A 14577-nucleotide genomic window follows, 5' to 3' on the forward strand; every position below is an offset into this window, starting at 1 on the left:
TGAATTAGGCAGAGGCGGAATTTCAGAGGGGAGAAACCATTCAAGCGGTATCAACAGAAAGAAACTAATCATTAAGAGCGTCACAAGGAGCAATGGAGGAAAGAGGAAGCAAAAACGAAAGAATCAATGTGGCATTGTTCGCCGGCGTAATGTGCTATGAAAAGAAGAAAGGAACTAGGGAAAGAATGGGAGTAAAAATGTAGGAGAGATGGTGATATACAGGAGCAATGTTACGCGCGATTAACTTCCTCTAAGAGACAACCGTGCCACCAACGACCTCCACCAAACAATGTCAACCATGATGAAGGAAGAAAATGAAGAAGCAACGTCACAAGGAATTTTTTAATCCGGCTGAATTTACTAACTAATTCACCAAGTTATTATTATTCGTTTATATATTTTGCAATTTGAATCCAAAAAATTTATTACATGATTCATCTTTCGATTTCAATAATTCTGAAGTAATAATAAAATAGAGTTCAAATTTATATTTCGAGAAAAAATTATTAAAATCAGAGGTTATTCTTTATTAAACCTTACAAATTTCACAGACTCTATGCTTGTTCCACTAATATTATCCATTGAGAATGAAAAAAAACGAGCCATTTGCTAGTAAAAGGATCTTCACATATAAAATATATGATGGATATTTAATAATCATAAATAAACTCAAAATGTGTTACACGAAAGGAATAAAACGTACTAAGTATTCCACTCAGGGACACTAAAAGATCCACCATTATTTTTGAAGGAAACTGTCTTGTAACGTATCTCTCGGGACGTCGTGTACCATTTTCTTGAAAGGCTACAAATATTGATAACACGTATGATCCATACGAAATGAATGCTACAAAACATGCTCACGAAAAGGAATATCGTTCAACGTTCATATCACGATGAATATAAAGGGACGTTAACGTCGCCTGAAAAATCGAACGTTCCTGAATTCGTTTCTTTCGCGTCGTCTTTCACATAGACCTCACAAACCTCGACGTTACGTTTTTCCGACTACGTTTTCAGCGGTAGTTTACCAGGAAAAATTACTCGGACGATTCGTTTGGTCGATTCATAGTTTTTTTCCATGTAAAAGAAAATAAAAAAAGAAAGAGAGAAAAAAGAGAAGGGGAGAGAAGAAGGGTTAGGAAGGAGGGAGCGACTGATAAGCTCAAATGGATCCCACTTTATCATGGGTGAGAGGGTAGGGGGGGTCAGAGTTACCTCAGAGGAGGTTTATCTAGGTAGTACAAGGGCTTACGATGTCACGCGATCCAATTTGACAGTATAAGTGACAGGATAGAGCATTTACTCGAGATCAAATAAGCCTATGTAAGTGCCATCCATACATGCATATATATAGGCCTCATATTAGCGCTCGATTAACACATTCTGCCTTTAGATGGAATGACATTGGGAAACAAGAAACCTGATGTAATGGGTATTAACTTGGTATCGTGAAACAATCACTATGCAACGAATGAGGGACGTATTAATCACGATTACTCGGTTACATGTATTCCTCTGTTTGTAAGTAATACGATACTCCTTTTAATTAATTAATACACGATAACGAAGATCATCAGAGAAGTGATAATTGATTAGAATGTCTGTGCAAAATGATGGTTTGAGATACATGATAAAAACTTAAGAATTTGTAAGAATTATTTACAGGAAAAGTTATAGAAAAATTAATGATGCATTAACTGTTATAAAGAAAAACAAATACCGTATAATATTAATAATTATAATGATAATATTAAATAGTAAGATAAAAATTTAAGTGTAAATTTGTCTTGTTTTTTTTTCCAATACTTATAAACGGGAGAGAGTATATTCTACTTTTCTTGACATACAAATATAGTTTATCTTTCCACGAAACCATAGCTGCGGATTTCATTTTGAACTTCTAAGTCAAATGTTTGTAAAGCCTTGCCACAAAAAACAGGGCTTCCAGATTTATCTCGAACTTCGAAAATCAAATATTTATACGATCGCCCGTAAAAATAGGATTTCAACTAACTTTCCAGTTTCTATTTAGCTTTTATTTGTTCTACAATTATCTAGGTTCTGTTGTACTTTTACATGGTATTTTTGTTTCGTGAAAAGATTATGCACTCCAGTGAATTTAGAATTTTGTGTATCATGTAAAGTTCTTATCGAAGAGGGGAAAAAAAAAAGAAAAAAATGAAAATGTAAAATCATCGTTGAAACTTTTTATCAAAGTTGAATTAAATTGAATTCACTGGAAGATTGTAGGTTAGTTGTATCTGTATCTCTATTATTACTGACATTGTCTCAGCTTCAGCAAGAAAAACGAGGAACACTGGCAACCTCCACAAAAGGGTATGATGAGAACTAATGATAATAGGATCCTCGAAAAAGAGAGTTAAAATATCAAGATCAAAAAAACAACTAGAGAAAATGAAGATTTATATATTCAAACAATTAACAAATTTTTGTTTTATTTAACATTTATATTTAGATAATTTCTTGAAATATTAAGTATATCAATTTTCGATTCGAAAATACAATTTTTTCTCTTTTTTACATTTGATAAAATAAAAATGTTCTATTATCCGGTCACAAAAGTGTAGTGAGGATTATCTGTTATAAAATTCTTTTACTACAACTATTCAATCATGGAATCGAAATTGGAGATAGTTTTGACAGATCGGTCAGAAACAATTAACGAGTCGGCATCGTTAAAGAAACATGGTGCCAACAAAGCTTTTCAAATATTGCGAAATTGGTCGATATCGACTCTACCTGTTGCGTCGTTTTAGTCGCTTACAATACCTGACTGTGACATCGATCTGTGACAATTTCTTTTGTACGTCTATTTTTCCGTAAAACCTGATGAGTATCTTTTCTTAAGTATACATTCTTTTGTTGTTAAAAATAAAACAATCTATATGTTACAATTTTAGCAATAGCTACAAACATTCCATCTTTCGAATTCTTTGGACCAGAAAAACTCTTTTCATGGAGGAAAAAAAAAATTACTTTTCCTTTCTTTAATCGAAAGAAACGAAAGAAAAAGAAACAAAGAGAAAGAGAAAGATCTCTCAATCTGAATTTCGCAAATGAATGCATCGAATGCATTAAGTCCCAACCGCAACGAATGCATTGTAGAGAGAGAGGGGGGGAGGGGATGAAGGGTCGAGAGTGCTCTCGTTTGGAGTTTCCACCTTTTATCGGAAACGTTCGCGGTGTCCGAGGGAAATGGATTTTAGCCAAGTGCTACTATAAATTCTATTTGTCCCGGTGGAAACAGTAATACGTCATGGCTTCTTACGGCAATTATGTCTGCGTCTGATTAACCATGTTAACGATTATGCAAAAGCTTCAAACAAGCATATATATTTCGCCTTGGAACAAAGATCACGATGATTTTGATATATCTCGTTGGAGGAAATGAGAAAACTTGAGCAGAATTTATTAGAAAAGCAAACGTTCAGAGTTTATTCTGGAAAAGGATCTCAATTTACTTTATACTTTTTATAATCAAATTAATTCAAATTTTATAGGATAGCATATATAATTAGAATAATTTAAGAAGAAAGTTTATATCGTTTGAAAAGGAAAGTAAGAATATTTTAAATATAATTAAAGATTCTACGTAAACAAGATTCATTTTTCTTGGTGAAAATACAATTATCTACTTTTTCTTTTTCTTTTTTATTAATTCTCCGACAGATAGCAAATACGATCTCTAAAAAAGATTCGATCTAACTAAACGTTAGCCGTCCACTATTTTATACGAATAATTTTTTGGTCGCTTTCCATTTCTCCGAATTTTTCCCCGATAAGAACGTATTCTGCCGTTGACATATTTGATGTACGAGGGTAAGGCATTCACCAGGATAACCGGAAAAAATTGTTGCAACGTATTCTTCGGACCGTATTACTTCCGGCAGTTTATAAAAAAAAAAAAGAAAGAAAAAAGAAGAAAAAAAGAATAACAGCGACCGAAAGTACATTTTACAACGGAAAATGATAACGGGATATAAATTTCACCTGTGGCCTCGTCATTTCGTAAATCAGAACAATCATTCACGTGATTTATATCTTCGTAAATCATTAATGATTAAATCACATAGTACAATTTATATATTTATATAAATCGTGTAATAGCAATATCGTAATAAATAAATATATAATATACTTTCAGAGATATATAATCCATTTTTATCGATCTTTGTATCTCTTCTTCGCGAAAAGTTTGCAATACAATAAAACTCTCACTGTTCTAAATGAATCGATGAATCTGTTCCCACAGATTTCCCATTTATTCCGTACTTAATCGCAACTCGAATCCCCTCCATGTACAACAATGTACAGTGGCTCCACTTAATTGATCAATTAATTACATCCATTAGTTTCATATACACGCATCCTTGCGATTATATTATTATCGGCGGATATAATTATTTTAAATGCCAAATAAATGGCGGTGCGATCGATCCTCGTATCGATCCTCCTCCTTCTCGTTTCCAAAAATCAAAATTGCGTCTTCGAAAATTCACGGGAAAAAGGATCCAACGAATCATTCCATACGTTGAACACGTTGATCGTTCTCACCAACAACGCGTTGACGTTTATCTGTTTCCAGGTGCTGCGATTCTCTCCGAATCGAAAAAAGAGAGAGAGAGAGAAAAAATCGGGGAAAAAAAACAAAACAAAAATACGAGAGATGGATAATAAAAATCCCGCTATCTGGAGAGAACGATGCACTCGAGCACGAATGCTGCTCATCTCTCCACCACCGATCCACCGTTTTGCCGAAATTTACGATATGGCCGTGGGCATCGCGCATAAAACCAACTTTAAAACGGTTCGATCGGCAAACTACACAGAGAGAGAGAGAGAGAGACGAAGGAATGGCCGTGGCCAAAACAATCGGGAATCGGAGAAAGATAAACAAGGAACGAATGGGAACGAAAGGAAGAGGGGGGGGGGGGGAACGCCGTCGAGGGAGTAATGGCCGAGGCCGTACACGCGCGATATTTCCCCTGTTTGTTTTCCATTACTCCGCGGAAGGCAGCTGTCCGTTGCCGGCGTGGAATATAGCGCGGCAATGATAAGGGAAGAGGGTTCGGTGTACATAATGGAGAGAATTGTGCCTTCACGACTCGACGAGCCCTTTGGTGGCGCGAAACTCTGTGCCATCCTTCTGCTGGTTTCACCCTGTTCCATAGATTGCACCAGCCACTTGAACGGTGCCCGATTTCCCGCGGGATCGCGCGTGGAATCGATAAAAAAGCTTCCTTTTATTTTTCGTTGGGATGGTAGAACCGAAAGAATCGAGCTCGTTCGAGGGGGTTGTAGCTGTGGGGTGGTCGAGTGGTGCACGCCTTGGACGGGACGGGATTAAAGGTTCGATCGTTTTTTCTTTTCTTTTCTTTTTTTTTTTTCCTTAACTCTGATCGATGATCGAGGAGGATCGACGAAGGAGAAAGAGCGGTGGGATTTTTGGAGAGGATTTTGTGGAGAGAGATCGATTACGATTGGTTGGGATTGTAACGCAATTGAGATGCGAGATGAGCGGATATGAAGCGGAATTATTGGGGATGGATCGTGAATGGATCGTGGTTGCTGTTTGCTCGGCTGGAATTTGTTCAAAGTATGGGGAAAAGGGATGTCTTAGTTTGAGTTGAAAATTAAATTGCTTTCGTTGAGCTTTAATGGAAAACCGACCCCCTCCCCCCTTCCAAGTTTTTCAGCGAAATTTGTGTAAGGAATCTCACGAATCCGATGGTTGATTTTCTATTAATGGATTGTTGTTTTTCGCTTTCCTCGTTTTCTAATTCTTTGTTCTTTCTTCTTTTTGACCAGCTTGGCCACCATGTTTCGAAGAAATAACGATATTACACGAAAGTCAATTGCAAAAGATATTTCTGCCATCATTGGTATTTTTTTAAAAATATAAATCTTTGGAAGTTGATCTTTTATTTTTCTCAAAGAGGCTTTCATTCGACGAAAAATACACCAATATTATATTATATAAACTTTCGATAAAATCAGAAATTCCAAGTGACGTCAATTTATTTTGTATCGTAAAATACAAATACTTTTCCGACTTACTGCAGATATTTACGACCTCTGAAATACTTCCTCTCGAAATGTTCCTGCTCGTAAAACGAATTCATCTCGCCTGTGCACCGAGCTGTAACGCGAAATGTTCAGAAATTTCGATAGTTCGAGAGATCGCTGTGCGTGGCAAAGACAATCGTTGTTTCGAAACAGTAATGAACAACGCGTTTAACGCGCCTTCGAAACTTGTTAACTTCCATCCCAACGTTTGATAACACTGATCAGTTTGACAAATATACGGAATTTTACGGGGCAAAACGAATCGTTAACGCTCCTCTCGTCCAGCGTTCGTAAACGACACTTTTTTTATAATAAAACGATATAAAGTTAAACGTTTGACCAGATCGAAATGATGAAACGAATCAAATCGTTAGTTTTCTCTCCGAGTGCAGAAAGGACCGATGTTAACATATTACCAACGATCGAGCTAAATAATTCGAATCACGTTTGGCGATTACCGGCTCACTAATTATGCGAAAGATGTTTTGATGCGACGGAAATACTGGGCAGAAGGGGATCTAATTTATAGCTTAATCTACCCTTCCCCACCCTCCACCGTCCAGCTGTCAATTACGACAGCGTTGTAATAAACCGGTGGTTCGAGATTGGCTTTTTCGATCGTGCCCAATTTCTTTTCGCGCGGTTTTCTGATAAATTGTCCTTTTGCTCGCTCCAACTTCACCGTGAAATATCGAATTATCGTTCGGCGGAAAGATTAAAAAAGTCGTATCTCGCTCGGACTTTCTCGTGATATATTAAATTAGAGGCCGTGAAAAGAGAAAGATCTATCCGTTTTGCAATAAATTTGATGCGAAGTATCGAATTATCGCAACGGAATGAAAAGTGGTTATTACTCTTGTCGCCCTTTTTCCTTTTTAACAATTCTTTAAGAAGTTTTTTTCTCTTTTTAAACGATAGATTGTTAGAATAGCATCGATTGTAATCGAGAAGGAAAACGAGTCTGTGAAGAGTATATGGAAATACATGGAAAGAATAAATGAAAAATTAAATCAAAACTTCAACAATATTCTGATAAAATTTATTGCAGGATATATTGATTTATTATTTGGATGTATTGATATTATTTTCGAAAGGTTTGTTAAATATTTAAACGTTTTATTGTATATATACCTTTTTAATATTTCTTTTTCGACAAACATACGTGAAATAAAATTGCAGTTTTCAATATTCGAACACGAATTTCAATTATTTGATAACAAATTATCTGATCCTGTTGAACTTGGTAATATTTAGAATATATTAGTGTGGAATTCAATCATATCTTGTGTAACGTGATAATATAATATTTACTTGACTATATTATTCTATATTAATATAACCGCGATATGGGTTTGAATATTCATGATTTCATAGTTATCAAAGAGTGTAAAAAAAAAGATGAGAGGATATTTTATTTTCTCGCTCTACTTTAAATTTAATTTTTTTTCATATTAAAAAATACAGCATATTATAAATTCTCAATGAATATCCTGATATTTAAATTCTCATAAAAAGCTTATCCTTCTTTTATTCTTCTACAAATTGCAATTTGATGAAAATATTTTAAATTTCTGTCGTATGAAAGTATAATCAACAAGAGATATTGTAAATAAAAGATTTCTATCGTGAGATATTGCAATATTCCAAAATAAATATTCCATAAAAATTTCAATCGAATTTAATAAATTTACATTATCGAAACATTACTACTCCTTACGTTACATCTCTCTTACTTTCACCAACAAGACAAAGAAATAAAAAAGAATAACCGTAAGATTCTTCATTCCAATTCCAACTTCTTCGTTTCAACAATTCCAAACAATTATTCAAATCCTTCTCATATAATACGAAGCATTAAAATTCACGTGCCGACACGTTCTCGCGATTACGAGATTTCTATCTAAATACACGCATGATGTAATCAAGCGCAAATGCTTGGAGCAAACTTGTTCCCGCTCCTAGAAATAGAAAGAAAGAGAGAAGACGCGTATTCCAAAACGGAAGGAAGGTTGCGATCGTAGCAGAAACTTTTTATAAATGGACGTACCTCTCTGTAAACGTCCAAACCCCATTCTGTTCTCGAGAGGGCGCTCAACGCACAGGTGAGAACCATCAAGACTCGTTTATTCGTGTACCCCCCTTTTCGAGATAAGAATTTCAACTGCCTTCTATTCACCGTGCAACGAGATTCGTTCAACCCGGCGAATAAAAACGAAAGGTTTTCGCGATTGTCTATAGTCACGAGATCGGATTAACATAGCGGAGAGGAAGGCGAAAGTTGGGGGAAACATGGCGTTGCGAATTGTGTAAGTTATACGCGTATACGTAATCGCGTTTAACGGCCTTTTCATCGATGTTCGAACACCTTCGTCGTTTCTTCGAACAAGTTTGTCAACAAGAGTATTACGTGGGAGGGAAACTTTTCACTCGATAATCTTGTACAAGTTTCGCTGCACCGTGTATAACAAATCGTGACGAGTTTTATTTATTTTTTTTTCCACGCGGAAAGATTATGGAGTTTTTTAAAAAAATTCAATACACGAACATTGCGGATGGAGTTATAATAATTGATATTACAATGATTATAAAATGTTCATTATATAGAAATCAACGGGGAGACTATTCGTACATAACTTTCGTTATATCGAGAAAAATAATATTTATCTTTCGTCCATCGATCGTCAAAAAATCGAATCGTACGAAAATGATACTCCTATTCGATCCCATTCAAAAGTATCTAAATTCAGTGAACGAAATTAGTAATCCCCCGTGGCAGGTGTGAAAGAAAATCCGTTCGGGAGTAATTAAATTCCATCGATCCATAAATTCCACGTGCGCGTCATCAACGCGGGCGGATCGAAATCGAAATCGAGTGTAGACCCGGAGACGATGGATGGATGGATGGATGGATGGACGGATGGGCGAGCGAGTTGAAACGTGGGCGGCCTAACAATGCGGAGAACGCGGAGCGGGAGAATACGCGCGATTTGCAATCGTTGCACGGTGGTGCATCGTTGGAGAGATCCGCGCGTCACGTCGCCGGCCGGCCGGCCGGCCGGCCACGACGACACGAAGCTGGCTCGGAAGCAATTAGCAATTAAAATCGAGGGCTCGGCGATTGATCGGTCTGGTATGATACGAGGCTGTCCCACGGGCCAATCGACTCCTGGATTATAATTACGGCCGCTAATTGCGCTCACCCCCGCACCCTCGCCTCGTTCCTCGCCACTTCTGGCAAAGAGTGGGCCGTGTGATTGGTATCCGACAGGACACGGGCACGGTTAAAACGTTCCGAGGACTTCATTTCCGACGTTGGAAATTTTCGTTTGCCCGTCCGATAATTAATTTCGATCTAACCGGATCTCTCTGCAGATCCTCGCCTCCGGGGGAGGGAAAGGAGGACGAAATTCGAAGATTCGATTATCCGTTATATACGTGCAACGTAAATGTTGGTCGAGGGTGCATTTGAACGAAGGTATTTAATTCGAGAATTATTACGGTTTCTTTTAATACGGGATTCGACGAAAGAGAATCGAGACTTCGTTTCAACCCCTTCCCAATATAGAATTGTCCTGTAGAGTCGAGTGAAAGGAGATGAAGGCAATCGTGGAACTCCAATAAACGTTCGACCACGATCGTTAACTCGGTCGGAAACGAGATTCCCGAAAAAAGGACTGGTTTCGAACGAGTTGAAGGTACGTACGTACAATCAAATACCGTGGATACTCTCTTAATTGTAGTAGTTAACAATGAAGAGTGAAAGAGGGATATTGCAGATCGTTGTGGTGAATTTGATTAAACTTTAGGTAAAATAAACAATGCGTTTAATATCTTGTTAGAAAAATATTAATTTTGTTTTATTTTTTATTAGTTTTTGTACGTCTAATTGTTTAGCGACAAATTATATCATCTTGTAGATGGTAGTAATTTATGTTAGCAAGTATCCACGTATTTGTAAATGGTACTATGTATGTAATATATTATATCTGTCTATTTCGCTCGCTTTTTCTCCTTTTTCGCGCTATTTCTCCACGTTATCCCGAACTGATACTTCGCGCTAGGAATGATAAAGCTTGCAACCGCTATGAAATATCGAGGGCATAAAAATATATATGTGTGTGTGTGCGTATATATATATTTATAACCACACTCACGTCATTTTGAGCGAAGGTCGGCGTAATTGGCCCATCGCTGGCTTCCCATTTGTCGGCGATGCGGATCGTCTCCGCCGTTTTCTGCTGCACCGATTTCGACTCATCGAGCAACGTCAGCTCGTAAAACTCCTGGATATCTGCAACAGTCCGGAAAACGATAAATTAAATTAATACGTATTAAACAATAATACTATCGACGTTTATTGCGATATTCTTTCACTTCGAATATCATAAATTCATTTTGTTCATAATTGGTCTTTTTAAAGAATCGAATTGATTTGGTTCAATATGTCTCTAATTCTATATCTCTCCCTTTTATTATTTATGATGGAAGAGAAAAATGTTATTCAATTGCAACGAGTAAGTAATTTTATTTAATCAATTCCCCTCATCTTCATTCGTCTATAATAATTATTTTACTTATTAAATACGTTTAATCAATTATTCTTCCAGTTAAATAATATTTTCTCCCGATATTTTATTATCGTAAATAATAAATGAATAATATTTAAGATTCTCAAGTTATATGAAACACGTACGTTTTACGTATATTTCAAATAAACCACTGTTTGAAGTAATAAATTTTTCATATCTGCTTAATATTCAATATAGTTCTAAGGATGTATTATTGATATATGAAGTCTCTCTATTGAAGTCATTCTAGAAAATATTCAGCTGTGAATACGTACAGAAAGATGTACGTATAATAAAATTCATTATCAAATTCAAGCTAATAATAATTAATACGATTTAAACGTTTGCCTATTGTACAATTTCTTTTTTCATTGTATAAAAATAATAATATAATTGAAGTTGAATTTTGTGGGAAAAAAGTAATAAATAAAATTCCACGAAATTGCAGACACATAATTTTCAAGAGCTTGTCTTTATGACCTCGATGGATCTTTCTTGAGCTTGGTCGCCTTTTGAGGATGACACTGAAAATATAATACCGACGACAACCAGTCTAACACGGATCCTTTGTGGTCGTAGTGGGGTCGTATTTCCCTGGTACAACGTTTAACCACTAGTCTTTTGGATAGAATGTCGATAGACAGGATATGGATCGAATGACGACAATTTTGTTAGTTAAATTAATCAAAGAGAATATATACATAATTTGAAATAATTAAATCTCCTCTCAATTGATTAATGGGAGATGAAATATCGTAATAATATGGAACCAAATAATGGGGAATAATATTACAAAAGAAGATTGTAATAAAAGAAATTTTTCAGAGGTAAGAAAAATTAAAAAGTAGTTTTATTAATTTTTAAATTAATTTTTAAAACAAATATATATATATAAATTTTAATAAATGTAATAAATATAGAAAGAAATAAATATAAAACTATATTATTAATTTCAGAGCCTTTACTATTTGTATCGTTGAATTAAAATTACACAGTTAAGTGTGTTTATTTAGTATTAGATCAACATCGTCAGTGGTTTAAACTTAATTATGGTTGGTCTGGTATTATATCTAGTAATATTGATATATAACGTAATGACATAACTCTGGAATTAACTCTGGAAATTACTCACGAGAGAGCAACTAACAAGTGACACTCCTGAGGGCAATACTTCAAGGTAAGTACTTGTCGAGTGTCGATTTATTAATTCTTTGAGCACGTTTCGAAAGAATTTGAATATTGAACTTCGATAAATTCAATTGTCGATACATTTCAATTTTAAAGTATTTTTCGTAAATCCTTAAAAGAATCCTTTTTCTATTTTTTGTTCAGATATAATTTTAGAGTTTGAAATTTTTGACATTTTTTTTTTAATGCAAAATAGTATCTATGCAAATATTTATATCCTTATATTGCAACTAATATATAAATTATAATACATTTAAGTTTTGAACTCTAAAATTATATTTTAACAAAGAATTAGAAAAGAAATTTATGTTTTAAAGATTTAAAAACTTTTTTCTTTTTTTTGCAGTGTGTATAATAATAATTTTTATTCTTCGATATATATGACAATCTTAGTCATGATACCTACAACTTAATCATTATACTTAAAAAATAATTTCTACGTCGAAGGAAAATTCACATGAATAATACCCTAAAAGAAAATACTTGGACATAGACGGAGGACATTTTTTTCAAGATTTTCTTAACGGGCGAAAAAATTTAAACTAAACCCACAGCCACACGTAGGTGCATGTTAAACGTCAAAGAGACCGCTTGTTATTCGTGGCGAAAAAAATTCTACGACTTTAATTAACGTCCCGACTTTTTGTCGTAGCGAACGACAGCCGTCCTCGAAACGCTGCGCGCCTGGTCCTCTAATTTTTCGTTTTAATTCACATCTAATGGCATCTTCTCCGCGCTCTCCAATCCCAGCAAGTCGAGAGAGTGTGTCGTTGGCACTATTTATGCAAGCAACGGGAATCTTTCTACTCTACCTCTTGGGTACAACTCGCAGCCGGCTACAAGGTTGAGTATTCGAGAAACCACGTTTCGAAGTCGTTCTCGAGGACCTTTTTCAACAGAGGGAAGAGCGTAAGATGTCATTGGACGTGATCTCGGGCAAACATCACCCACGAGATTTCCATACTTATTTTTTACACGATGTCATCGAAGAAATACACGTTGTTCGAAGATGACAGATTTACGATAACGAAGATGTGACAAGTAGATATAAATAAATGCGTGATATTTCACTGTAGAGATATACTAGAAGCAGAATTTATATAATATAATCAATAATTAGCAAAATTTCATATCATTTCATATCATAAGGTATCTCACTTAACTTAAATATCTCAATATCTTTATTTTTTACGATAAAAAAAAATTACACAGAAAAATATTATTTCATTTATAGAGACATATATTATAATACATAAAGATTTCTTTAAATATTGAATAAATTTAAGTTAGATGGGATATCTTATAGACATTTACATACATTTATTGAATACAATTGTAATAATATTGTACAACCTAATACTGTAATAATATTATGCAATAAAATTCAATAATAAATAAAATTACTTAATGTTATATTTATTATTCCCAATTCACATTTTCCAATCCACATCCTATATATCCTATAAATTTTTGGCTAAAATTTCGACTTTTGATTAGGAGAATATGATAGGCAAAGAGGTGGCACGAGATATTCTTAGCAGAAATCATTCTTGGCTAAATTTTTGGCTAAAATTTCGACTTTTGATTAGGAGAACATGATAGGCAAAGAGGTGGCACTAGAAATCATTCTTCGATAAATTTTTGACTAAAATTTCGACTTTTGATTAGCAGAATATGAGAGGCAAAGAGGTAGCACTAGAAATTCTTAGCAGAAATCATTCTTGGCTAAATTTTTGGCTAAAATTTCGACTTTTGATTAGGAGAATATGATAGGCAAAGAGGTGGCACGAGAAATTCTTAGCGGAAATCATTCTTGGCTAAATTTTTGGCTAAAATTTCGACTTTTGATTAGGAGAACATGATAGGCAAAGAGGTGGCACGAGAAATTATTAGCAGAAATAATTCTTGGCTAAATTTTTGGCTAAAATTTCGACTTTTGATTAGGAGAATATGATAGGCAAAGAGGTGGCACGAGAAATTCTTAGCAGATATAATTCTTGGCTAAATTTTTGGCTAAAATTTCGACTTTTGATTAGGAGAACATGATAGGCAAAGAGGTGGCACGAGAAATTATTAGCAGATATAATTCTTGGCTAAATTTTTGGCTAAAATTTCGACTTTTGATTAGGAGAACATGATAGGCAAAGAGGTGGCACTAGCAATTCTTAACAGAAATCATTCTTGGTAAGTATTTGGCTAAAATTTCGACTTTTGATTAGGAGAATATGATAGGCAAAGAGGTGGCACGAGAAATTCTTAGCAGAAATAATTCTTGGCTAAATTTTGGGCTAAAATTTCGACTTTTGATTAGGAGAATATGATAGGCAAAGAGGTGGCACGAGAAATTCTTAGCAGAAATAATTCTTGGCTAAACTTTTGGCTAAAATTTCGACTTTTGATTAGGAGAATATGATAGGCAAGGAGGTGGCACGAGAAATTCTTAGCAGAAATCATTCTTGGTAAGTATTTGGTTAAAATTTCGACTTTTGATTAGGAGAACATGATAGGCAAAGAGGTGGCACGAGAAATTCTTAACAGAAATCATTCTTGGCTAAATTTTTGACTAAAATTTCGACTTTTGATTAGGAGAATATGATAGGCAAAGAGGTGGCACTAGAAATTCTTAGCAGAAATCATTCTTGGCTAAATTTTTGGCTAAAATTTCGACTTTTGATTAGGAGAACATGATAGGCAAAGAGGTGGCACGAGAAATTCTTAGCAGAAATAATTC

General features: G+C 34.9%; 1 protein-coding gene and 1 long non-coding RNA gene across 12 annotated transcripts in view; one reads left to right on the forward strand and one right to left on the reverse strand.

Moving 5' to 3' along the window:
- Window positions 1-14577, reverse strand: part of LOC724292 (disks large 1 tumor suppressor protein) — a 457694-nt gene that overhangs the window by 232973 nt on the left and 210144 nt on the right. For all 11 annotated transcript variants that reach the window (XM_026444421.1, XM_026444422.1, XM_026444412.1 and 8 more), the window contains one exon: window positions 10245-10381. In XM_026444421.1, coding sequence (XP_026300206.1) covers window positions 10245-10381 — 137 coding nt within the window. The remainder of the gene's footprint in view (window positions 1-10244; window positions 10382-14577) is intronic.
- LOC113218527 lies at window positions 10711-13136 on the forward strand. Its single transcript, XR_003305890.1, has 5 exons — window positions 10711-10941; window positions 11107-11485; window positions 11615-11835; window positions 12193-12406; window positions 12499-13136. It is a non-coding gene; the product is annotated as an uncharacterized LOC113218527 (long non-coding RNA).

This window comes from Apis mellifera, linkage group LG12 (genome assembly GCF_003254395.2).
Source record: "Apis mellifera strain DH4 linkage group LG12, Amel_HAv3.1, whole genome shotgun sequence".
NCBI classification, from domain to species: domain Eukaryota; kingdom Metazoa; phylum Arthropoda; class Insecta; order Hymenoptera; family Apidae; genus Apis; species Apis mellifera.